This window comes from Centruroides vittatus, unplaced genomic scaffold, assembly GCF_030686945.1.
Source record: "Centruroides vittatus isolate TY-2023 unplaced genomic scaffold, ASM3068694v2 contig_1381, whole genome shotgun sequence".
NCBI classification, from domain to species: domain Eukaryota; kingdom Metazoa; phylum Arthropoda; class Arachnida; order Scorpiones; family Buthidae; genus Centruroides; species Centruroides vittatus.
In genome coordinates, this window is record NW_027120867.1 from 1,286,790 (window position 1) to 1,312,497 (window position 25,708).

The window sequence follows — 25,708 nt, forward strand, 5'->3', positions numbered from 1 at the left end:
TTATAAGTGTGACAGTATTTATCAAAGCGTATTTTAAAAGTACGCATATAAAAGCTGGCGTTGAATATGTAGATTTTATGCATAAAAATGCATATATGTAAGATATTAAACGTGTGGTCCTTTAAAAATATGTTAAATGTGTTCACATATTATACATAAACATGTGTTAAAAGTGTATATATATAAGGATTTTCGTGATACGTGTATAAGGAATTTGCATTACGTGTAATAAAAATGTGCAGTTGATGCACTTTAAACGTACGATGTTTCGAAAGTGAGGACATATTAGAGCACATAAAAGTGCAGAAGTAATTTTAACAAATGCATAAATTGTTTGCGTATTTGTGTAAATGAGAGGAAGTAGAGCATGGAATAAATAGGAAAGCGGTAATGATAGAAGTGTGGAATACTTAGGCAAGCGAACAAAGGTATAAGAAGATTGGTCTGTATTACTTTTCCATGACCTAGCTTTCAACCCATTTATTGATTGAACGAGATGATGCTTGACGCTTGCGCAATATCTCTCCTTTGGTATAGCACATACAGCATCAGACAACCGGTTGAAAACAGACGTTATTCAAGCAAGTCGAGGAGCGAGCAAAATCTTGTTACACTAATATCATGGAGTGTACCTTCAAGTAAGTTACGATTTCTTTAATAATTAATAAATAAACCGTACAAAAAAATTTCCTAATTCCTAAAAAATCCATTGGAAAAAATTTCTTAAAGGGGGGATAACGATCGAAATTTTTCTTCACTTCTCTATATTTTTCCTATGTTTGTCGCTAAAAATCGTATAAGATCCTTAATGTTAATGATGAATAATAAACGTATTTCCTCGACTTATCGACTTGCTTCTTATTGATTGATAAAAACGGGATTTTTATTAAAATATAAATTGCTTTTTATCTTTGTATATATTTTTTAATATAAAATATGCATTGTGGATCTTTATAATTTCGTTAAAAGATGGGAATTAATCACGTTACAAACGTGTTTATAATTAATATTAATTCGATTATTCAGCTGCAATGTTTGATTTATTGTTATATTTAGTTAATAATATAATCAAAAATTACGTTTATTTCGTATAAGTAAATATTTGTTTAATAATAAAAATATTTCATTTTAAAATACTTTTTTGTAAGAAAAACTTGTTAGAAAATTATTTGATTTTTAAACTTTAAATTGCTCTTTATTTAATTTGTAAAAAATATTAATTAATTAATTAATTATTAATATTTATTATACGTTTTACACTGGCGTTATTGTGAAAGTAAGCGCAAAAAATATGCTTAAATTACAATTAAAATGGAATTTTGTCTTGTGTGACGTGAAAGATTGTTTATTGGCATCTTCTTTGATCAGTTATGAAGACGTCTTTCAACTCAACCAATCATTATATTAAGGTTTAATGTTTGACATATCAATAAAAAGCTATGAAGATGAGAATCAATGGCGATATCTTTCTAGGAAATTCTATCGTAATTTTACAATGTCAATCAAGAAAAAAAATTACAAAAAATCTCTTGTAATATAAACCCTTCGACCTGACATACGTATTAACACATAAAAATATATTAAAACTTCAATTTTTAAATTAATATTGATTTTTCATTAGAAATTTAAGGATTTTTTAAAGACAGATGCGTGTTTTTGCTTGGCTTTTTCCGTCTAAAAAACCAAATTTTATTGGTTTTTTTAACGTTTAAAATGTACTTTTAAATAAATATTACATTTTTTTGGACATTTTAAAGTGATTTATAGCTTATGAAATGCTTTCGTACGTCAGAAAAAATATCCTAATTTTGTATAACTTTATTTAATACTTGCAAGATGCTTTATCTTTGCTCTACTTCTATACACTTTTATCATCTTTACGAGCGATAAAGATGATAAAAAAAATAAAGTAGAGTTAAAGATACGTACATCAATCGATGCAATATATCACTTATATCTTTATTCATTATTTCCCTGAACGATATTCCTGTAAATTTGGTATAATGTAAGTGTTTTAAATATATATTAAGCATCTCGTTAACGTTAGTGTTTCGCAATTCTACTCCATTCAATACATCAAAAAAATCAATAGGATAATGTGTTGTTAAACAAGCTTAAGCATCAAAGATCGTGATGAAAACTTGAATGATTATCAATAAATTATCTTTTAACTCTCGGGGCCCTTTCTAGTAGGCCCACAATTGGGAGGGACGAAGCGCGACATATCCAGAACAGTTGCATATGCAGTTTACCCCCGATGAAGAAATAGTTTTTAATGAATAATTTCGTAAAGATTTTGTAATATACAAGAAGAAAGACAGGAGTCATTTGAAGGGCCCTTATATTTATGAGGCCCTCCAAATGATATTCTTTATATTAAGAAAACACGTGTTTATTATAGACAATTAATTTTTTTAATATATTGAGGGTCTCAGAGAGGTAACAGCCCTTAATATATTGAAAACTATGGAAAATTTAATGTAAAAATCTTGCTTTTTTTCTTTAAAAAGCTTGTAATTTTTAGCTAGGGCCCTCTCCACATCCGAATGGCCATACTAAAAAATTATGAGTTTAAATACAATTTCAGTATGAATTTATCATTATAAAGTATTAAATAATTAAGAAATTTCGTGTCAGTTTATAAAAATTGATGATTTATATAGCTTAGAAGAGTCTAAAAATCTTCCAGATGGAAATTTGAAGAGCTGATAGACTTTCCTCTTCACTTTGCTTGAAGAGAACGGCGCATTTCTTAAATAATTCAAAGGATTTTACAAAAAAAAATATGATTTTAATCTGATAAAATATTAAAAACATAACACTTTAATAAAGGAAAAGAATTATATTATAAAATTCCGAAAATCAGCATTGTAATTTGGCGAAAAATCATTCTATAAATATAAAATGAATCATTATATATAATTCAGTAGCGGAATAAAATTTTCACGTTTGCTCCGAACGTGAAATCATATAAAATTCTTGAATATTCTGTAAATAATTATTAAAAATACATGTTAAAGAATTGAATATATAAGTATATTTATGGAAGAATCTCTTCGTCAGTTATATATAAATCCGTGTGCTGTACACGCGAATATACTGTAAGACATTAGTTAGAGTTGTATTAGCTAAATAATGTGATTAAATAATCTTTGGAGAATATTTAAAGACGTGTATAAATTACTGCAGTTTAATATGTGGCCATCTTTAACGAAGATTTGACGAATATACTTTACATTCTTCTATTATAGAGAGTATTGTAACGGAAGTATGTGTTTTTATATTGTTATGAAATACAATCAATAATATGAAATTCATTCGAGAGGAAACGGGAATGAGGTTAAGTTTCTGTTAAATGAATTGCAACACAATGTAATTAATTGATGTATATTAAAGTTTATTTAATATGAATGGAAACTGAATACAATTAAATAGAGTGCATTAGTCTATTCGATATGAATGGGAGCATAATGCAAATGATGTATACTGGTTGATGTGAATGAAGTATAATGCAATTGAATGGGGTGCATTAGTTTCTTTGCAGTAAATGGTAACACAATATGCACACTACTTAGAACTACAATACAATGAAACAATACAAAATATAGTTTCTTCAAATATAATGTAATGAAACGTATATGTTATATGTGTGCTCAATACTAAACTTCAATACTACAATAAATAGTATACAGTAAAACCCGAGTAAACCGGTACAGGTTTCCGTTTTGGACAGGTTTTACTGTTTAAAACAAGCAACAATAATATACCAATTGTAATATACTATCTGCTTATTGTAAATGTATGAATTTCTACAGATTCCAGTAAAAAATATACTAAAAATTGGTTAATGTTACCTTAGGTAGCCAAGATGGCGACTCGTCTCTGATTCCAGCAAGGAAACAGTGGGAGGCAAGTTCTAACCTAACCTAACCTAACCTATTCTAATAATTTGGTTGCTAATAATTATGGTAATTTATTAGAATAGGTTATGTTAGAACGTGCGTCCCACTGTTTCCTTGCTGGAATCAGACGAGCCGCCATCTTGGCTACCTAAGGTAACATTAACCTAAAAAGTTAAAGAAATAATAATCAATTTTATGTAACATATTTAATATAAAATTCTATTATACTAAATATTTTATTGTGAATAATTATAGTAATAAATTAACAATTTTAATTAAAAATGTAGTTGAATTCTAACATTAAAATATTTATATAATTTATTTAAAAATTAATATTATACATATTTCTTTTTGACATTAATTCTGTTATAAATAATTGTTTTGATAAATAAAAGTAAGGAAATTATTAATTAATTATATTATTTTATTTAATTATAACAAGTTGTATGAAATACAGTACGGTTTTAGAGCATTTCGGGGAGGAAAAGAGAAGAACAAAGTAAAGTACTAACGTATATGCTGTTTTATTTAAGAGACCATTTCTAATTTACAACATTTTATGCTTTAATTAACTTCCACGTGTATCACGTAAAATATGAGGGCGGTATTCAATTTCGCGCCATGTGTTACAGAAAATTTCGGCAGTTATTCCTCTAATGACTTCACTGATTCGACGTTTTAAACTTTCAATGTCGCAAACCCTCGTTGTGTCCTCCTGTAATTGACAAACCTCCAAAGACAGAAATCCAATGGTGTAATATCGAGGAATTACAAGTTACAAGCTATTTGTAAACAATTTTGGGTTAATGTTACCTATGGTTCCAAGATGGCGGCTCGTCTGATTCCAGCAAGGAATAGTGGGGACGCACGTTCTAACCTAACCTAACCTAACCTATTCTAATAATTTTGTTGGTAATAATTATGTTAATTTATTACAATAGGTTAGGTTAGATTAGAACGTGTGTCCCTTCTTCTATTTGCTGGAATCAGAAACGAGCCGCCATCTTGGAACCATAGGTAACATTAACCCAATTTTGATAACATACAGTTACCCATAATCATTAACAAGTTGAAAGTACTGTACTTTCTACAAACTACTTTATACGTCTTGTAGTATGTGTAGTATGTAATGGCTTGTAATTTTTATGTAATAGCCACTGACGTTGCATGCTGTTGTATGCTTCGATGTGTTTACGCACGTCCTTCAATAAATCTGAAGAAGATACGGTGTATGACTACTCTGGTTAAGATTAATTGAAACACCTGAAAAACGTTATTGAACACTATATTGCACAAAATCAACATTTATAATAATTCGTGCATATACAGTACTGTACTGTATACTTCACAAAAATATGCGCCAAGTATTAGAAACCTGTTTTTAGGTGTGCTGTTCTCGCATTGGTTATGGAAAAGAAAACACATGCTAGTTCTAACGAAGCAATATGAGATTCATTACATTTAGTTTACTGAATTAACACTACACAGAAATTTGAGGTCCTCCTAAATACTAGAGATGACGTTGATGGAACTGCTTCTTGTGTTTTTTACAAGATGGCGGATTAAAGATTCCTACTGTAGAAGAGACAGAGTCTAATTGTCACAATTTCAGCATTTTTAATAATCTTTTTTTTACTGTATCTGAAATAAGGAAATGTTCAGTATAAACCAGTATATATTTGGGTATTATATATAGTCTATTGATTAAATATCTGTACATTATAAATTTAAAGCTCTTGAATATTTGGAAATTTTTATTTATAAACAATTTGCCTGGACCTATAACAACTTGCTCCTTTAAGGGACAAGCTGCTACAGGTCCAGGCAAATTGTTCATATAAAAATCAGACATATATGCAAAATATTAGAAGAAAGAAAACACTATGTAACATATCGTAATGTCGTGAAATATCTACAGATGTTCCGAGATAATTTGATCTTTTATGAGCCTTTCTCTCATATTCGTACAATTCTTTAAAGCGAAAACCGTAAACAATGGCGTGTCAATAATGTGGAGTATGGAGCAAGTTGTTACAGTGTAACGACGTGCTCCTTTCGCCTTGTAACAATTAGCCCCGAGAGTCGATTTTACATTTAACCTAGTTCCTGCTCGTAAACTAAGTAAACAAACTGGTCGGTAACAGCGTGAATTGAGCGCTAATAAGTAACATAAACACGAACAATAAGGGCAACTTATCTTCAGACCTTCAAGCCAAAATCACGTTGAAACATAATCAAAATAAATTACTTTTAGAACATAAAATGATAGAAATACTTGCAACTTCAGCTTACTTGCTAGCACTAACCCCAAATGACATGTGAAATACGCTTGTTCTACGTGCTCTGTTGATAGTGAGATGCTGCACCTAACAGAATCTGTTAAAAACGCATCTTCAACATCTTACATCCCTAGATAAAAAGTAAGGACAATGATCACTACACCGAGTGTCACTGTATCAATAGTCCTTTGTACGCTTTAACGTAACACAGAGCTATCTTGGTACTGGAGGCTGAGGCTTTCCAAACCTCTCCACGCTTTGTTTATGATATTTGTTTTGTCCTTTTATTAATATCAAACTGTATAAATTACACATTATAATTAAAATTTCATTATACAGTTCCGGATATCAGGTTTTACAACTGCTTATCCTATCAATGCATAAACCTGTAAATGACATAATATCGAGGCAATGTATTTATCATTATTGATTACATTATGATTAATTGGACAATCAAAAACAGTTAATTATCATTAAATGTGATTATTAATCATATTGCATTAGTTGCATACATTACATGTTTCAATTTAATTTAAAAATTCAGAAGGACTGTTCATTTATCTTTGTGTCATTTATCACAGAATGATATTTTACTCATTTATCTTACAAAGGAGATGGCAATATACGAGTAATCGAGAAAATTTTCATGAAAATTCTAGTTAAATTTAGCATCTGCATGATTAATTAATTAAATATATAGACCTACACGATCTATTTTATTTTTAAACTGATTGATTAATTGATTAGTGTGTCAACCTCTTTATATTACGCAGCCATATTTATAAGTGTATTCTCAACTTAAACGTAATTTTAAGTCATTTATAAGTCAGAAAATTTCATTGTTTTTTAACAAATGTTATGAAATTTCAGTCAAACATCGCCATCATTTGTTTGCCTTTGAAAATGATACTAAATCGCGTGCGGCGCTAAACTGAAGTGCCTTACATAATAAGAATTATGGATAGTAGTAAGGTCTACACATAAGTTTGAGTTTGACACACGTAATTTAGTAATAATGTCGTTTGCAATATAAAATTCCATTTAGTTTTCGGTTTGGTTTGATGGATACGGCCACGAGATCTGCCAGGATTTTCAATGGATCTCTATTTACATGTTACACGAAGAAAACCCAGAAAACTAGTAGTTGGTACGAACCCGCGACCAATTATCAGTGTTCGGGGGTTTTATCCTCTTGGCCACCGGTGAATTCCATTTAATACTTTTGAGGAAGATCTGCGAAGGAGCGGTATATCGAGATCTAGCAAATACTACAACGTTCAAAACTATGGATTGCGTATCTCCTAGGTACGTTTGTTCATCTAAAAATAGAAAAATTTCCGTTTTTAATATATTTATATCCATACTTTTATCTTCCATTCCTGTTTGCACTGCTATAAAACAATTTACATCCATCTCCAAGTTCCTACGCCTTGTCTCCCCTCCACCTCGTTTCCTGCACGCACAGGACATCAATCCTCCTTCTCCGCATCATATCCACCACCTCCATTCCTCTTCCTGTCATACTTCCCACATTCAATGTTCCCACTCTCAACACCTTTTCCTCAAGTAGGGCTTGCTTCCTTAACCTCATCTGCTCCTGGTGAGGTAGCCCTTGCCCACTTTTCGCAGCTTTAGGGCGATCTAGCTGCGCGTCGCCTACAGGGTACGCCCTAGCTCTCTTTCTATCACAGCTTCTGAGACTCATCATGTAGTTTTGGCAAGATATTTTACGGCCGGATGCCCTTCCTGACACCAACCCTCCTCCTTTACCCGGGCTTGGGACCGGCAACAGCCATTTTCAGGGCTGCAGGCGGAGTTAACATAACTGTTTTTACAGTGCAAACAGGAATGGAAGAAATGGGGTTGGAATAGTGGTGGCTGGCAGGTGGAGGAGCGAGGTACTACAGGTGTACAGAAGAGGTGATAGGATGATGCGAATGAGGCTGAGTTTTGGAGATGATCTACTTGTGGTGTTTAGTGTGTACGCACCCCAGGTAGGATGTGCAACAGTGGAGAAAGAGTGTTTTTGGAATGAATTGGATGAAGAAATGAGGACACTGGAAGGAGGGGAGAGAGTAATTGTGGGAGGCGACTTCAATGGGCACATAGGGGGGCGGAACATGGGCTATGAAAGGGTTCATGGAGGCCATGGGGTTGGGGAACTCAATCAAGAGGGGGAGAGTATATTGGGTTTTGCTGTGGCTTTCGACCTGGTGATTGTGAATTCGTTTTTCACCAAGCAGGAAAGTCATCTGATAACTTTCAACAGCGGGCCTCATAGTTCGCAGATTGACTATATCCTCACTAGACGAGAGCACCTTGCGACGGTGATAAATTGTAAGGTTATACCAACAGATCAGGTATCGGCGCAACATCGGTTGATGTGCATAGACATGAAGTCAAGAATGCATAGGAAAATTGGAAATACACAGATGAAGAAAATTAAGTGGTTTCGTTTGAGGGAGGAGAAGGTGAGGGCGGATTATGTGGAGAGGGTGCTGCTACAAATCTCGCAAGATTGGGAAGAGGTGCAGGACTGGTGGGCATATAATGCCCAGGCTATCAGGAACTGTGCGGAGGAGGTGCTTGGTGTAACATCTGGAAAGATTAGGGTACAAAAGGAAAGTTGGTGGTGGAATGAAGGTGTGCAACAAGTTGTTAAGGTAAAAAAGGAGGCAAAACGGAAGTGGGACAGGTCACGTACTGAGGAAGATAGATTTGCGTATAAAACGGCAAAGCGTGAAGCTAAGAGAGTAGTGGCACAGGCAAAGGCAGGAGCATATGCGAATTTATACGAGGAGTTGGATACAAGGGAAGGACAGAAGAAAATATATCGTTTAGCCAAACTCAGGAATAGGGCAACGAAGGATATTTCGCATGTAAGGCAGATCAAGGACACGACGGGGGTGGTCCTACGAGGGGAGAACGATATAAGAGAAGGATGGAGGGCATACTTTGAGGGACTTTTGAATACAGAGAATGAAAGAACGAACAGAGAGGAAGGAAGCCGAAACATGGGCATGGTACAGATGGTAACTAGAGAAGAAGTGGAAAGGGCCCTAAAGAGGATGAAGAACGGTAAAGCGGAGGGCCCGGATGGAATCCCTGTAGAGGTGTGAAAGTCATTGGGGAGGAAGGGTATTGATCTGCTATGGGACCTATTCAAAAAAGTCTTTGAGCAGGAGGAAATACCTAACGAATGGAGAGAAAGTATACTGGTACCTATCTACAAAGGAAAAGGAGATGTTCAAGATTGTAAAAATTATAGAGGAATAAAGTTGATGTCTCACACGATGAAGATTTTGGAAAGGGTTTTGGACGGAAGGTTGAGAGCAGAGGTGACCATTTCAGGAGAGCAGTTTGGATTCATGCCAGGACGATCAACAGTCGATGCCATTTTTGCCCTTCGGCAAATGTTGGAAAAATATTGGGAGAAGCAAACACAGCTGCATATGGCATTCATTGACCTGGAGAAAGCTTATGATACGGTGCCTAGACAAGAGCTCTGGAGGTGTCTAAGGGAAAAGCTGGTTCCTGAAAAGTATGTTAGATTGATCCAGGAACTGTATAGGGATGTGGCCACAAAGGTTAGGAGCTGTGTTGGAGTGTCCCGGTGCTTCAAGGTGGGAGTTGGTTTACATCAAGGGTCAGCACTGAGCCCCTTCTTGTTTAACATGCTGATGGAGGTGATCACGGACGAGGTCAGAGAAGAGGCGCCTTGGACCATGTTGTATGCAGATGATATCGTTCTGTGCGCCGAGACAAAAGAGGAGCTGAGGGTTAAATTGGAAAGGTGGTTGGGTGTGTTGGAAGGGAGGGGCATGAGGGTGAGCAGGAGTAAAACAGAGTATATGTGTAGTGGGGAGGTGGATGGTGCCCGGGAGAGTGATCTGGAGTTGAGGGGAGACGTATTTCGCAGAGTCAATACCTTTAAGTACCTGGGGTCAACTATGGCTGAGGATGGAGGTGTGGATAAGGAGGTGACAGGCAGGATTCAGGCTGGTTGGAGGAATTGGAGGGATATGTCAGGTGTGTTGTGTGATAAGAGGGTGCCGCTTAGGTTGAAAGGGAAAGTTTATCGGATGGTGGTGAGACCAGCTATGCTGTATGCTATCGAGACTGTGAGCTTAAGGAAAACCCATGTCAAAAGGATGGAGGTGGCGGAGATGAGGATGCTCCGTTGGATGTGTGGGGTTACGAGAAGGGATCACATTCGAAATGAATGTGTGAGGGGGACTGTGAAAGTTGCGAACATAGAAGCAAAGATACAGGAAGCAAGGTTGAAGTGGTTTGGTCATGTGGTACGAAGGGAAGAAGAGTATGTGGGAAGAAGGGTTATGCAGATGACAGTGAGGGGGAGGAGGAGGCGGGGACGGCCGCGGAAACGGTGGATGGATCTTGTGGCGGAGGACTTGAGAGAAAGGCATCTGAATGTGGAGGCAGCCCAAGACAGGGAGCAGTGGAGACGACTCATCAGAAACAGCGACCCTACATAGAGTGGGAAAAGCTGAGGAAGAAGAAGATATCCATACTTTTATCTAAAAGAATATCTTTGATGCATTTCTTTCGATGTTTTCAAAGATTATTTATTCTTTATTTTATTATAAAATATCGAATTTTACATTAAAGATTGATAACACGTGCGAGAGAATAATCGAAAATGATTTTTATGCCTTAAAATTCTTACATATTTCACGTATTTTTAAAGAAATTTAAATTTAAATTTAGAAGAATTTGAAAGTCTCCATTTTATTTTTATTGTTAGAAAAATCTTGAGTATTTCTATGCACGCCTGTATCTATTTTTAAGCGGTAATAATAGAGTTATTGCACCAAGTGCACGTCAAATATGAATGTTTCCCTTACTTGAAATCGTTCAATTTAGTTTCCTGAGTGCACGTTTGTATAAAAAATAATAATATAAACTCCTATGAAACTTACAGAAATATTTTTACAGTCTCATTGAACAGTATTGATGACTGAACAATTGTTCTTTTCGCAAAAGCTGGGTACACACGTACCGATATACCATATATACCGGTACGTGTCTACCTGATTTAACTATATAGAGTTCGCCAATTTCATTATAAATAAACAAAAATTACTTAATGAATTAAAAAATAATAATAAATCCAATTTTAGGGGTTTAAAAATCAATTATTACTTGTGTTTGATTCTATGGAGGTTCTCGACTGGCTTCTCTCTACACATAAATTGATTATAGAATGTTCTTTCTAACAGAAGAAGTAGTGTCTGAATAGAAATGTCTGGAGAGTAACAACCTTCTAACAAAGAGTAGATAAAACTTTATTTTTATATTAGTTCTTTCATAATTAATTTAGTTTGTTTTATCTCTCAAATCACTATCCTCTCATTCAATTGGTTTAATTTAATTTTATTTATCGATTCTGTTCTGAAAATTCTATTATTTCACTGTCTGAATCTGTTAAAATTAAATGTATAGAGTTATTTCTCAATCAATTAATCGTGAACTAGAAACCGGGAGGTACAGTACGAGTCAAGTGTATCTGAAAATTAAACACAACATATATATATTGACGACAATACAGAGGATATTATTTATAGACTTGCCTTTATTTGTAATTTAACAATAGTTCTACAGGAATGTCGTTGATATCTTTGTTACATATTCAGAGATGGTGTTTTATTTTTTTCTTTTGTTACGTAATAGAAGGAAAGTACCATGGGTTCTTACCCGGAATGGATAAAATCATTGAATATTAGTAGTGACTGTGAATTAGAGCCTGATAAAATACAGTTTTCTAGTTCTTCTTCACATCTGTAATACTTTTATTGAGACAATTTCTCATAGAAAATCTTCCGGGAGACACGCCTTTGGCACATCGCCCATGTGTTGCCTCGCCTTATCCTTTCAAATCAATACAAATGTTTTAATTCCTATTGATTTTGGAACCCTCACACGTTTATTTACATTATAATGAATAATTAAACTGAGAAATAAATATTATTTAGCATGAAAATGATAGAAAACTCCAATAAAATACTAGTTTTCGCTTCGATTGTAGTATCGAGTAAGATAATATTTTTAAAAATATATTTAATTTATCTAACATATACTTGATTTAACCTTTTTTCTAAAAATCTGTGTATTGTTTAACAGAAATTCCATGATAAAGACAGATGTATGCTGTAATTTTTACATTTCTTTCCTGTATTTGCAAAGGAAGTCGCCATTAATATCAATTGTTTCCTTAAACGAAATTTCTCATTAATATAAATTATTTTAAACTACTTTTTAACTTATATTTATTACCAGTTTCTAAAAAATTAACGCATTAATTATTAAGTCTGCCATTTTGAGTAAGTTGCTGCCATCTTCAGGTAATTTTATGTACTATCTTCTATTGTTACGAGGTGTAAAAATATCGATTACACCGAAATTTCTTCGTACTGTTTAAAGTATTAAATTTATATTATTTTATTTTGGCAAAGAAGTTATCGGATTTTGTATGCAATTGGAGAAATGTATGATGCATCTGACGTGCAATTAATCAATTTTTGCTACGTCCTTTCTTCGTAAACAATGATTTTCTTTTAAGAAAATTAATTCCTCTCGTTTTATTTTATTTTTAAAGCAATTCTTTGCCATGTTTACCACGAAATTTCCATTACTTTCGTTCGTTGTCAATACTTTACGCTTCTACCTCTACGTTACTGTATTTAAAAGGAACTCGAGTAATTAAAAAATACATGAATTATTATAAAATCAAAATGAATTTTCGTATTCTTCTCTAGGACATTTCCTTTTCTGGAATCAATTTTTCATCCCTAAGAGTAGATCTCACTATTGATGAGTGGATAAAACCACTGACATTAATAGTTGGTTGCGGGTTCGCACCTCATCGACGGCTTAACACGTGCTGTTTTCCGGGTTTTATTCGCCTAAATAAGGTCTAGTTTACCACAGAAAGTCTTCCCTGGAGGATGACCTTCGACAGATCGTCCACTTGTTGTGTTATGAATTCCACCCAATTACCCATAATTACAATATTTCACATATTGTATTATAATTAAATAATAATAAAAATATAAGTTATCTACTTAAATTATAGATTTAGAATATAAATATTTAACAAATGGCCCTGGAAGGAACGTTAAAATTCTTGCTTAAATTACTCACTCATAAATATTAATAATCATAAAGGTAAAGGTAAAATGTCTTCAATTTTATTATAAAAATATTTGTTAATTAAATATATTTACTGATTATTATAACTGGAATTTAAGAACTTAACGATTGTAAATTCTAGAAGAATGCAATTTAATGTGTTATATTTTAAATACAATGAACACTCTTTGAATAGGAAACGTTACTCATTTTCCAAGACCTCTTGTGATTTCCTGTACGTAAATAACAAAAGCAGCACAATAAGATGATGAAGAGTGATCGATAGAAACCTGTAAAACACTACAAAGAAAACACAGTTCTACAAATACTGAAATTTTATTGAAGTATAGATATAAATATCTTTAAATTTTATATTAAGCGCGCCTAAATATGCAAATTTGACTTTAAAATGTACAATACACGTTTAGGTGAGGAAGAACCTGAAAAGAGAAGTGAACTCCTCTTTGTGATTTGTTCTTGTGGTGCAGAAAGGAGCGAATCGTAGACTTTAGTTTATTTGTGTTTCCTGTCATGGTTTATTAATTGGTATATAAATATCTAGCCTATATTTAATCATATAATTTCTTATCCTCAGCTTTTCATATCATATATGGGGCAGTGGCGTATCCTAGATTTTGAGAATATGGATGCTGCTCGAGGCAGATTCGGGGGAACCAACCGCACGCACCCCCTGTCGTTTTTCGGAGAATATTACTCAATTACCATAGAATTACTTTAGTTACCTAATCTAAGTCATGATTATTGTGGACTCGTGGACTCAGTTGTTGGACTCGTATGAAAGCCCCTGTAAAAATGAGGTCCGATTCTCTGTTGGGTCTTATCACATAGGACCAACTGGGATTCGAGACTCATTTTTACAAGGGCATTTGATTCAGTTTGTTTGTTAAGTTATGGCAATGCAACACTTGGGCGATCTGCCTAGGAGGATGCCTTTTTAAGAGTAACTGGCTCCTACACAGGTGTTAAAAACGAGGAAACCTGGAAAACTCCAGGCCAGGCCATACTGGCAAGGCTCGAACTCACGACCGAACTCCCAGTGTTCAGGGAACAGAACTTCTTAATCACCGGTGGGCCCGTTTTATTCAGACCTACAAATCACAATAAAAAAGGCTTCTTGAAGGGAACTTCACACTGAAGGGAAACTGTGCTTAAATTCATTCACATTTGAAGACGATTGAATTGTAAAAACTATGAATAATAAAATCATTAGGAAGATGAGAAATGTAGATTATAAATAGAAGATTCGTGGCACAGAACGAGAGATTGGCAGTTGTGACAGAAATGTCGTTTATATACAGTGCAAATGGTCCCCAAAGGAAGCGATATCTCCCAAAGGCAATTTTACAGACAAATCTAAAACTAACCAACGGATCAAGATCGATATCTGGCTTTAATTAAGCTTATCAAATATCTTCAAGCACCACTAGACTATTTCCGTTCTGCCTGTTCGTCTCGGAAAGACAATAATATCAAAATTAAAGGAGCTGTGGAAAACTTATTAATTAACTTATCTTTCTTTACTAACATTTAAAAAAAATGCATAATTACGTTAATGCGAAGTGTTTACTTTGCTTTCATTATATAAGAAGAGAGATATCTTCGACGTAGATTCGAGAGAATTAGTAAACTATTCTAATTTGTTGTAGTGTAACTATTATTGCTATTTATGCCCTTATATATATACAGTGGGATGCAAAAGTAGGTATACATTCAGTGTATCGTCTCCAGACTGAGAACAGAGGGTGCGTATACAAATCGAAAGCGTACAGCAGCGTACGTTGGTACAAACTATACAGAAATGTCTGCAATGTCCGAAACGAGTATAAGTTATTGAATTTTGTGAAGATACAAAAATCTTCAATAATCCGGCACCTGTGCGGTGCCGGATTAACAAACTTCTATTGTACACAAAAACATTTTCTTCCATGTTTTTTTTTACCCAATTATATCGTCACGTAAACAATTTTTAATATTTTATTACTGTAATATCTAAATAATGTAAATTATTTTTATATAATTATTAGAAGATTATGGAACCAGACACGGCTATTGACGTAATAAAAGTGATAACGTAGCATTCTGAATTACTCTAATCAATCAATATAGAGAATTCGAGGGAGAGAAGGCTATAAAAAGAAAAGATGTCTGTAACTCATATCTTTGCTTTTCTTTATTCTTTCCTATTTTTCTTCATCTTCTCGCTTATTTCTTTTATTTATTCCTTTTCTGAGATTTTATTCTTAACAAAATAGCTTCAAGTTTTATATAAAATTTGTTATTTCAATCGCCAAATTTTAACATTTTTTCAAATATTTTTCTCTTTTTCCTTTTCCAAAATTTGCATATTTCTTTTGTATTAAAGATAATAAATAAACTTATTTTTCTTATCTACAGTACAGATTTGCTATTATTACATTGCATTTATTTAAGGCTGAATAGTCGCGGGTTTGCACCTGTATAACGGACCGTCCACGTGGAGTTTTTTCCCATTAGTAACCGGGAAGTACCCCTTGGAAAATTCCATTAGTCTTACTAAAACTATATTTGGTTAATGTTACCTATGGTTCCAAGATGGCGGCTCGTCTCCGATTCCAGCAATCAGAAGACAAGGAACAGTGGGACGCACGTTCTAACCTAACCTAACCTATTCTAATAAATTAGCGGTAGGCTGCCACCTTTACCGCTCGGCCATCCGGCCGTCTCATTAGAATAGGTTAGGTTAGAACGTGCATCCCCACTGTTTCCTTGCTGGAATCAGACGAGTCGCCATCTTGGAACCATAGGTAACATTAACCCTATATTTTAGTTAGATTAACGATCATCTGACTAAAATATACCAATTTTTAATGTATTTTTAGTTTGATATCGTCAGTTAAGTAGGAAAATTAAATTAAATTATCTGTATGTGAAGTAAATGGTTTTCTGATCTTCTTTCCCATAAGCAAATCATTGTAATAGTTGTAGTTATTCAAATCACTAATCTATGCAGATAAAATGAGATTTAGAGTCATTTATTTAGCAGTTAATAACATGACTTCCTGAACGAAAGAACTGATAATTAGGTTCGATGTAAATAGAAAATGGAAGTGATTGAAAGTTTTGATGGAATACGACAACGCAACACGTAGGCAATTTACCAGAGAGGATGCTTCCCGGAAGGACTTTCTATGGTAAACTGGCTCCTATTTAGATGTTAGACACTTAAGGAAGACCCGAAAAGCATGTAACCAGCCGATAAGTAAGGCGTGAACCCGCGACAAAGCGCCAGTGTTCAGTGATATTATCCACTCTGCTACTGGTTGGTATATTGTTTATTATTAGAAAGTATCACACCAATTAGATTCACAATAGGGTTCTGTGTGATGTTAACAAATGCGTTCAAATACATTTCTTAAAACTGACTTTAGACTACTTTCATGGGAATTTGTCGTCCCCAAAAATGCCAAAGATTTCAGTGTTTGTATAGGCAGTAGATAAATTACAGAATAAGCATATTGTGTGTATTGCAGAAATAGTATTATATAAAAAAAATCTCATTTTACAGAAAAAAAAGCCGAGATAGATTGGTTGAAGAGTACTTTCAGGTAAACATTATCACCTTATAAAAGTAGTCAGCTCCTCCATATAATTCTGTTGAGCTTAATTGGAATGTTGGAAGGTAATTTATTATTAATCTGGATTTTTTTCACAAAACATATATAAAAATTTAACAATATTTTGGAGGAAAAGTGTCAAAGTATTTCTGTAAACAGAATGTAACATTGGGCTGTCAGATAAACTATAAAAAGGAATCAATACAAAGTATGATGCCATTTAAACATAAATTATTTCTGTGTTTTATAATTTATCATTTTTTAGTATAAAATTTATTTAAATAATATTTTAACGCCCGAATATACGAAAATAGCTTACATTAAGCCCTTTACATTATATAAACATTAATTTCTAGATTTTCTTCTATTCTGCGTTTAAATTCTGCGTAGTGGCTGTTGTACTTACGTGAAACAAAACTTAAAGATGCGAAGAACGTGCTTTAAACTTTTCATTATGATTTAAACGTCTATCTTAATTATAGGATTACGTTTTTGAAAGAAATAAACAAATTCTAGAAATACTGCAGGATAATAAGAAAAATGGTTCTTTATAACCACTTTTTATTCTCCAATGGTTCTCTAGAACCATTGTTTTTATCACCTCTTATCCTCCAATGGTTCTCTAGAACCATTGTAGATTAAGAGATTCTCCATTATAGAGGATAAGAGATGATAAAAACAATGGTTCTAGAGAACCATTGTTTTTATCATTTCTTATCCTCCGTTGGTTCTCTAGAACCATTCTTCTTGCCATCTCTTATCCTCCAATGGTTCTCTAGAACCATTGTGTGGTTTTTTATCATCTCTTATCCTCTAATGGTTCTATAGAACCATTTATCGTATCATCTCTTATTGTAGTAAGCTTTAGTTTTACAGCAATATTCTATGCTACATTTTACGAAACTGTAAAAAACCTCTTTTCATAACGTCCATTTTCCACCAAAATGTAACATATTCCTTTTATAAGTTTTGGATCGTCTCCCTAGTCTATAGCATAACACAAAAACTGTTGAAACACTCAAAGTATTTGAATTTATTTTTACATGATACATCACTCAGGAAATTTTACAGCTATTCCTTACCACAAACAGGACGTTTGCAACATTTGATACAAGTCAAAAGGAACAGAAGATAAAATCGAGAATAAAACTTTCGAATTTTTTCTCCCCCGTATAAAAATGCTGTTACAGTTTTTCAGTTATTCTGTAATAAAAATGTCGAAAATCAATAACTGAAAGATGCAATATATTGATAAATTTTATCGTTTTTAAAAGTCCTCTAAACTGTTTTTACAGAGAAATCTAATTAATCATTAATGAATTAGAAGACACTCGTCTTAAGACTTCATAAAACCAAAAAATTGCTTTATTTTAACGAAAAATTTATTAGTAACTACACGCTAATACAAAGTTTAGTCTTTAAACTTCTCTTTTTTACACCACAGGAACACAAGATCCCATAGCAGAGTCGACTTTCCTTCATAGACTCCCTTCTTATCTAAGTATGTAAAGTTGCTAAATTTAAAAAAATATATATAATTTATATAATAGTAAAACCCGAAGGTTATTGTTATATAAAAAATTCGCTATTATCTGAATATAACCTTTCTTATATTACGTATGCAAGTAGCTCAATGTGAGCGCTATCCCCCTTGAAGGGGTAGAAAACTCAAGGGGACATTGGAAGATAATAGGATGTTGGAAAACATGGAGAAAAATTCATTTTGAAACAAAATATACATATTAAATATTATATTTAATCGAGCCTCCTGCCCCTAAAGTTTCCATATCTGGTCTCGATATTCATCTATCTAACTCCTTTCTCGAGATTAAGGAAACACAGACAGACGGACAAACTCCAGTGGGAATTTATAACTAAAAATTGGTGGTTTAATTTTCGTAGAATATCCACTTCGTGTAAGGAATATTCAGGTTTTTTTTCATACAAAATTACAATTTAAAGTGAAATTTAGACTTAGTGTATTAAAAATTCATGAGATTCTGTCTTCATCATCTGAATAATGAGTTTTTTCTCCTTTTATCTTAAAGAATAGGTTTTCTATATATATATATCTACATGCAGATTACTCGAAAGATTGAATTGATTCACATAAGAATTTTTTTTTATGCTTTCTGGATATTTATATTCTTTCATATTAATGAACTATTGGGTATTTTCGTAAGTTCAAAACTTAATAATTCGAATTTTATGGGCGATTTTACCAGATTTTTATCGTGTAAATGTAAAAATTGAAGACGTACGTTATGGTCTATGATCAGATATTTTAACAAGATTACTTTAGATATTGATAAGTTAAAATAACTTTTAAAAAATCAATAAATGTATTTTTAGTTAAAAAAAAGGTAATGAAATTATATAAAAAATTCAAAATTTTAACATAAAAATTTAAGATTTTTGATGTTTTAAGTATCTTTTTGGAATTAAATTAATGTACAGTTTTTAATTACAAGTTGGGAAATATATATATATATATATATATAATTCAATAATCTGAGGTAGAGACGGTTCAGTTATCTTGGACTGATTGAATGGGAGACAGCAATAGGGCCAGTTTACCATAGAAGACTTGCAGGAAACCACAGATTGCTCTGGTGTTGAGTTGCACACAAGAGCAATCTGTCACGGGGTGGATTTCTGCAAGCCTTCTATGGTAAACTGGCCCTATTTGATTTAATGTTAGACACGTGAAGAATGCTGAAAACAGCTCACGTTGTCCAGGAGCAAACCTATGACAAACTACCATTGTTCTGCGGTGTTATCTACTAGGCTACTTGTTGGAATGACACGTGAATTTTTCAATGGGTGGTCTGTCCCGTATATATTGGGCCTCTCCCCACCATTTTGTCGCCTCTATTATGGGCCTTGGATATAATTAAAAAGGCTTAGTGCCCATAGAGAGAAAAGTTCCACAAATAAAAAAGCTCAAAGCATCAAACAAATTACATAAATTAATAAATATTGTTTATAAATTTATTGTCGAATTTTTCAAGGTTTGTATTTTTATACGAGATTTTAATTAAATTATTGATTTTGCTATTTATTTTACTTTTTTCCTAAATATAACCTTTATTAACGTTTACTTTCGTGTGTTAAATTATTGTAAATTCGATACGATTAAATCATTAAATTTTTTTCTCTAATTCTTTTTCTTATAAAATCGAAAATTTTAAATAAAAATTCAAATTAACGTGTTTATTAATTTAATATATTATTTTTTATATAATGGTCTGGCTCTGTATTTTAAATAATACGGAAAATATAATATAAAAATATTATCTATAATTAATCTATAAATTCATCGTTTAAAATTTTTGTAACCATTTTTTCTTCCAGGAAATCGGAGGAACTTTGTGTCTTGTGGAATATTATACATAGAGATTTTGGCTAATAATGTAAGATTTTTCTTGATTTTAATTAATTATTTTAGTAAAATGTGTGGTAAATGTATACAGAATTAAACATCGGTTAGGTTAGACCTCTCTTCTCTGTCTTTCTCTATCGTATTTTAGGCCTGGCAATGAGATTGTCTGAGAAACTGGCCTCTATTTAGACATCTAAACAGGTGTTTTCTTCACGTGTTTTCTTCACGTGTTAGACACGTGAAGCAAACACGGAAACTTCAGTGGCTACCCCGTTGGCGAAGCGCAAACTTCTAGTGTGTTTAGTGATTTCATCTATTTGGCCACTGTTGAGCTACGGTGGGCACGAAGAAATATCCATGGACAATTAAGCCCACAGAGCAGAATGATTTCACTTCAAAATACAATTATTTTAAGAGATAGTTATTATCCCATTCTGTAATTTTACAGATCTTTTAATATTTTCGGTGATCGAATGACTTAAATTTCCTAAAAATATCATAATTTTTTTTACAAAGAAGAGAAAAATTGTAAAAATTAAAAAATTGACTTGAAACTGAAAATCTTATAATATTTCCCAAAATAAAAATGGAGCCGATGTGCTGGATCTGGACTTGTTTAAATACATCTTATAATTTTCTATATACGTTATGTTCTACTTCGTAATGTATTTTCCTCGGCGTATTGTAGTGGATTAATTGAACATTGGCTCCATTCTTATTCCGATATAGGTTATAATTTTGACAATTTAAATGTTTATAATTAATTAATAAGTAAATAAAATATTAAAATGTGTGTCAATTTTTTTAAATTTCAGAATTACATTATTACTTTCTATATGAAGAAAATAATGAAAAGAGAGAAAACGAGTGAAAATTCATGATTAGAAACAAACAATTTTCTATTTGTTTAGTGCCATGCAACGAGTAAAACTGGTCGTTCTTGGAGCAGCTGCTGTCGGGAAAACATCCATCATTAATCAATTTGTATGGAACGAATATACAGAAGATTATTGTCCGACAGAGATGAAGCAAACATTCTATCCTACGGTATACATAAACGAGCATTTATACGAATTAATGATCATAGATCTACCCGTCATCTCCTACTTCCCGTCAAATACATATTACGAATGGAGTGAATTTCAGTCGTGGGGATTGAGAAGCGCTTCGGCTTACGTTTTAGTTTTTGATCTAAACGTTCCCGAAACGTTTCAGTACGTTAAATTTATACGTGATCAGATATTCGATAGCCGAAATATGCATAACGTTCCAGTTTTTGTAGTGGGCAATAAGCACGATCTGTGCGAAACCCGCGATAGAAGAGACATTGCAACTTTAGTGAAGAAACACTGGAAGTGCGGTTACGTCGAATGTTCTGCAAAATATAATTGGCATATTGTACTTTTATTCAAAGAAGTAATGAGAATTCTCGATAATTTGGATTCGACGTACAAACCTTCGAGTGGTGCCAGCCGGTTCGATGGCCTTCAAGGTTCTCTTCATAACAACAAGTGCATCATCTTGTGATGTTGGATTGTTCGATACGTGTTCCGCTCAATTATAAAATTAAATATGTTCAGAAAAGCCAACGTATTATATATTTAGAAGTTTATACTTAATGTTATAGACCTCTAGGATGTTAAAAAACATAGGTATTTTCGTTTACATTACGTAGTTAATGTGCCAAATTACCGTTACGCTGATGCATTCGGCTTCCAAAAGAAACACAAGAAATTGTTTTTCTTTCAACTAATTCTCGCTTCTTCGAGCTACGAGAATTACACGAAAGGTCGAAACAACGCTCTAATTTTGTATAATTAAATATTTCTATCGGCTGTATAATGTTATACTCATTGTTGCAGGATATAAAATTTTTATTTTCTAATTTTAATACTATATATATATGTACATATATCTATATATTATATTAATATAATGTTGAAAATGTGCCATTTTTACGATATATTACATTATTTATTTTTATGGTCATGTTATTTTTTATGATCGTTATATAAAATTGAACATTTTTTAGGAGTAAATATTAATATTCCTTCAAATATTCCATATCTACGAAGCTAAGACAATGTCAGTTTAAAATTCTTCGCATAGAAAAGACTAATGAAAAGACTTGGTATAAATGTTGTTAACATTTATTTCGACTTATTAAATATAAAATGAAATTATTATTTTTGTTATAATTATATAAAAGTATTAGAAATCGTTCTAGATTACAAGAAAGTCTCAGTTCGATAACAAAAATGTAATTTAAATCAATTTGATGTACGTTTATCGTGTGCCAATGTCAGTAACGATATGATAGATCTTTAAATTTAATGGTTTCGAAGAATTCAATTTGGAAAAAATAAATTAAATAAATCATTGCGAATCTTTTAACGAAGCGATACAATTAATAAAAGTCAAATCTGAAATCATCTCAGCTCTATTTGTTATAATTTATGATGCGTGCAGCACGCCTACTAAATAAGGAATTGCCTTAAGGAAAATAAAGAAAAAAGGCTCAATACTGGAGCCAGAATACATAAAAAAGGTAAGTGGCCGGGCCTCTGCCAGGTCCCGTTTATGGCTCAATCGTTCCATTTGGGGCTATGCCAAATCGATAGCACTCACGAAAAGGCTCACAATATTAATTATAAACCGTATAAATTTCGTTTAGATAAGTTATTTTCTTTGGTCAAATTAGAAATTCTCCATTTAATTAACATATAAAACTATCGATTTTAACAAATCTGTATGATTAACTTAATTATAAATGAATTGATTTGCATATGAATGGATTCATTCGACGTGCGTAAAAATGAAATTTTCAAAGAGGAAATTAAAGATTTTAAAATTAAATTCGTTTTATCAAACGAAAACGAAAGAATTTTTAGTTATTTAAATAAAATTTGCATTTTATAATATTTAAAGTTATTTAATTGCACTCAATTGAAAGTATTAAAATTTAAAATACTTTTATCTTATCATAATAATATTTTTATTTAATTCTTCATTTTTTCTAAAATATCCAATATTTCTTTAATCTCTTTTAGATTACTCGCTGTTTTTTCTTTAATTTCTTATACATTAAATGGATTTTCGTATGCTAAATTTTTAAATAATTATAAATAAAAATATATATATACAAAGTTACGTGTGATGTATGTATGTACCGTGGTCAATCGGGAACCGAAGGACAACCTATCCGGTACCCTACCCACCTGAAAATTTACAGGACCGATTGCGGTTTCTATAGCCGGATCTAGTCACCACACAACGAACAATCTCCAGGATTGGATTGGATTGATGCAATAGACACGGGGTAGATCTGCCAAGGAAGGCCATTATTTAGGTGTTAGCGTGTTAAGAAAATCCGAAAAACTCCACGTGGCTCGTTGGTGAAGCGCGAACTCGCGACCAACTATCAACGTTCGGTGGTTTTATCTACTCGGTCACTAGTGTCTACGTTACAAAGAGGCAGCGTTAGAAACGAATGAAAATGTATTAGTAAGAACACAATGGCAATGGTAATAAATGATTATAATAGGACAATTTCATCTTTAGTATCTTGCCTGAATACTTGGTGCCATACAATCGGGCGTGGAGGCATACAGGTACCATATTCTATTCTGCGACAGATTTTCCCACAAATGTTGTCCAGATTTTTCACACTCTTAGGCGGCCGAACTGGCGTCCCATCTGGTCCCACAAATAGACAGCAAACCGAGAGTCCGAGCGGGTCAAGGAAATATAGCAACGTGACAGAGCTATTCTCGGAAATTCTATCTGTATGCGGATGAGCTTTATCTGCTAGAAAATGACGTTTGCGGCCGTGCCACCAAAGACAACACACGAGGATGTAGGATTTCCTGAAGGTATTAATGCCGTGCCTTCGATGCCCCTCGTATTGGAATGACCGACCGTCGTAAGAAATGGCTTTCCAGACCAGTGAAAGCAGTGTGCCACTTAACAGTAGACCGAACAACTGTCCTCCACACTTTAATACGGTGGTCGTCTCGGATTATCGCTCAAGAAAATACACTGCCAGTGTATTTTCAGTAGCAGCAGTAGCAGTCCACGCTTCTCTGTTATGACACCATGGGAAACGAAGCCGACTATATTAGAGTGCTAATGGCAGATGTGTTTTGGATTCTGTACCAATTAAGATAGAGGACAGAAACTTTCGAGACATTTCCCGATGACAATACATTTTAATGATGTTTTAGGGGGTGGCTCCAACTCGTCACCGAAATCCGATAAACATAAGTAAACATAAAATTTAATCGTTATGTGCACGTAAATGCCCTGTGAAGATGTATATAATGGGATGTCAGACCACCATTATCATCCCCCAAATCGAATACAAGTATTTAATTTTTAATATATTAAAATTATTTATGAATATTTTATGGTAAATATTAGAATAAAAAATCATTTTTTATATTTAATCAAAAAAGCAATATTTGTTTATTTTAACAATAAATTGATTTATTAAATTCGAGTAATAAATGCACTCGTGTAATAATTTTCATGATCGATATTATTAAATTCTATTTTTATAAAGAATTTTTTAAATAAATTGAATCAGAAATTTAATTTTAATTTTTTTTGTCTTTTATTTCTAAATTCTATTTTCTAATCAATATATTTTATTATAAGAAATATTTAGTTTCTGTGCTAACACATGACGTGCTAAGGTGTTGCCTCCGAGGTAACCTTCTACGGGGAAACTACCTCCTATTTATATGTTAGACGTGTGAAGAAAGCCCAGAGAATTCTATATAGCCAGTCCATTGATCGGGTGCGAACCCACGAGTTTTATCCACTCGCGGGTTCGCACCGCGGTTCGCGTGGGTTTATTGGGCTGCAATTTGAAAATTACAGCCTAATAAAGACATTGCCTATACAATATGCAGCAAATAAGAAATCATAGACACCCGCATGATTACCGAAAACAGAAAATTTATTCTTTTAAGCGCCAACTGTAGTGCCTAAAACGAAGATCAAAAGCTATTGTTTCTTGTCTGATAAAATGTATTCGTATTATAGAAGTCTGTCGAGTTACACGATACACATACATACAAAGTTGTGACATACATAATAAATAGTTGTTTCGGCCATATTTTATAGAAGATAATCGATTTATTTGCATTTTCTTAGTAGTGTGGTTACAAAACATATGCAATTTATTTGGATATTTTTAAGGGCTACTTTGGTAAGTTTACATACGAGAATAAATGATATATGCCCGTAATATTTGCGCTGTACTTTTTTACACGTGTTTAGAAAAACATAACGTTTTCTCTAAGAATACTAATTTTCACTAATTTTTAATATCAAATTACAGAACGTATGCCATGTAACTCTGAAAACTAGTCCATAATC

The 25,708-nt window shown here is 32.9% G+C and overlaps 2 protein-coding genes across 2 annotated transcripts; both read left to right on the plus strand.

Annotated features, from left to right (window-relative positions):
* Positions 1-543: 543 nt before the first annotated feature.
* On the plus strand, positions 544-22,639 carry LOC136968060 (ras-like protein family member 10B). The gene is made up of 3 exons (XM_067262022.1): positions 544-638; positions 20,299-20,357; positions 21,238-22,639. Exon 3 carries the CDS (start codon positions 21,242-21,244, stop codon positions 21,851-21,853), a length of 612 nt encoding a protein of 203 aa, XP_067118123.1. The 5' UTR covers positions 544-638; positions 20,299-20,357; positions 21,238-21,241; the 3' UTR covers positions 21,854-22,639.
* LOC136990946 (uncharacterized) lies at positions 8,113-9,300 on the plus strand. Its single transcript, XM_067289420.1, has one exon. The coding sequence runs from the start codon at positions 8,113-8,115 to the stop codon at positions 9,298-9,300; it is 1,188 nt and encodes a 395-aa protein (XP_067145521.1).
* Positions 22,640-25,708: the final 3,069 nt, after the last annotated feature.

Coding starts and splice junctions, on each gene's coding strand:
- LOC136990946 (XM_067289420.1), top strand. CDS start 8,113: ATGCGAATGAGGCTGAGTTTTGGAGATGATCTACTTGTGGTGTTTAGT.
- LOC136968060 (XM_067262022.1), top strand. CDS start 21,242: ATGCAACGAGTAAAACTGGTCGTTCTTGGAGCAGCTGCTGTCGGGAAA.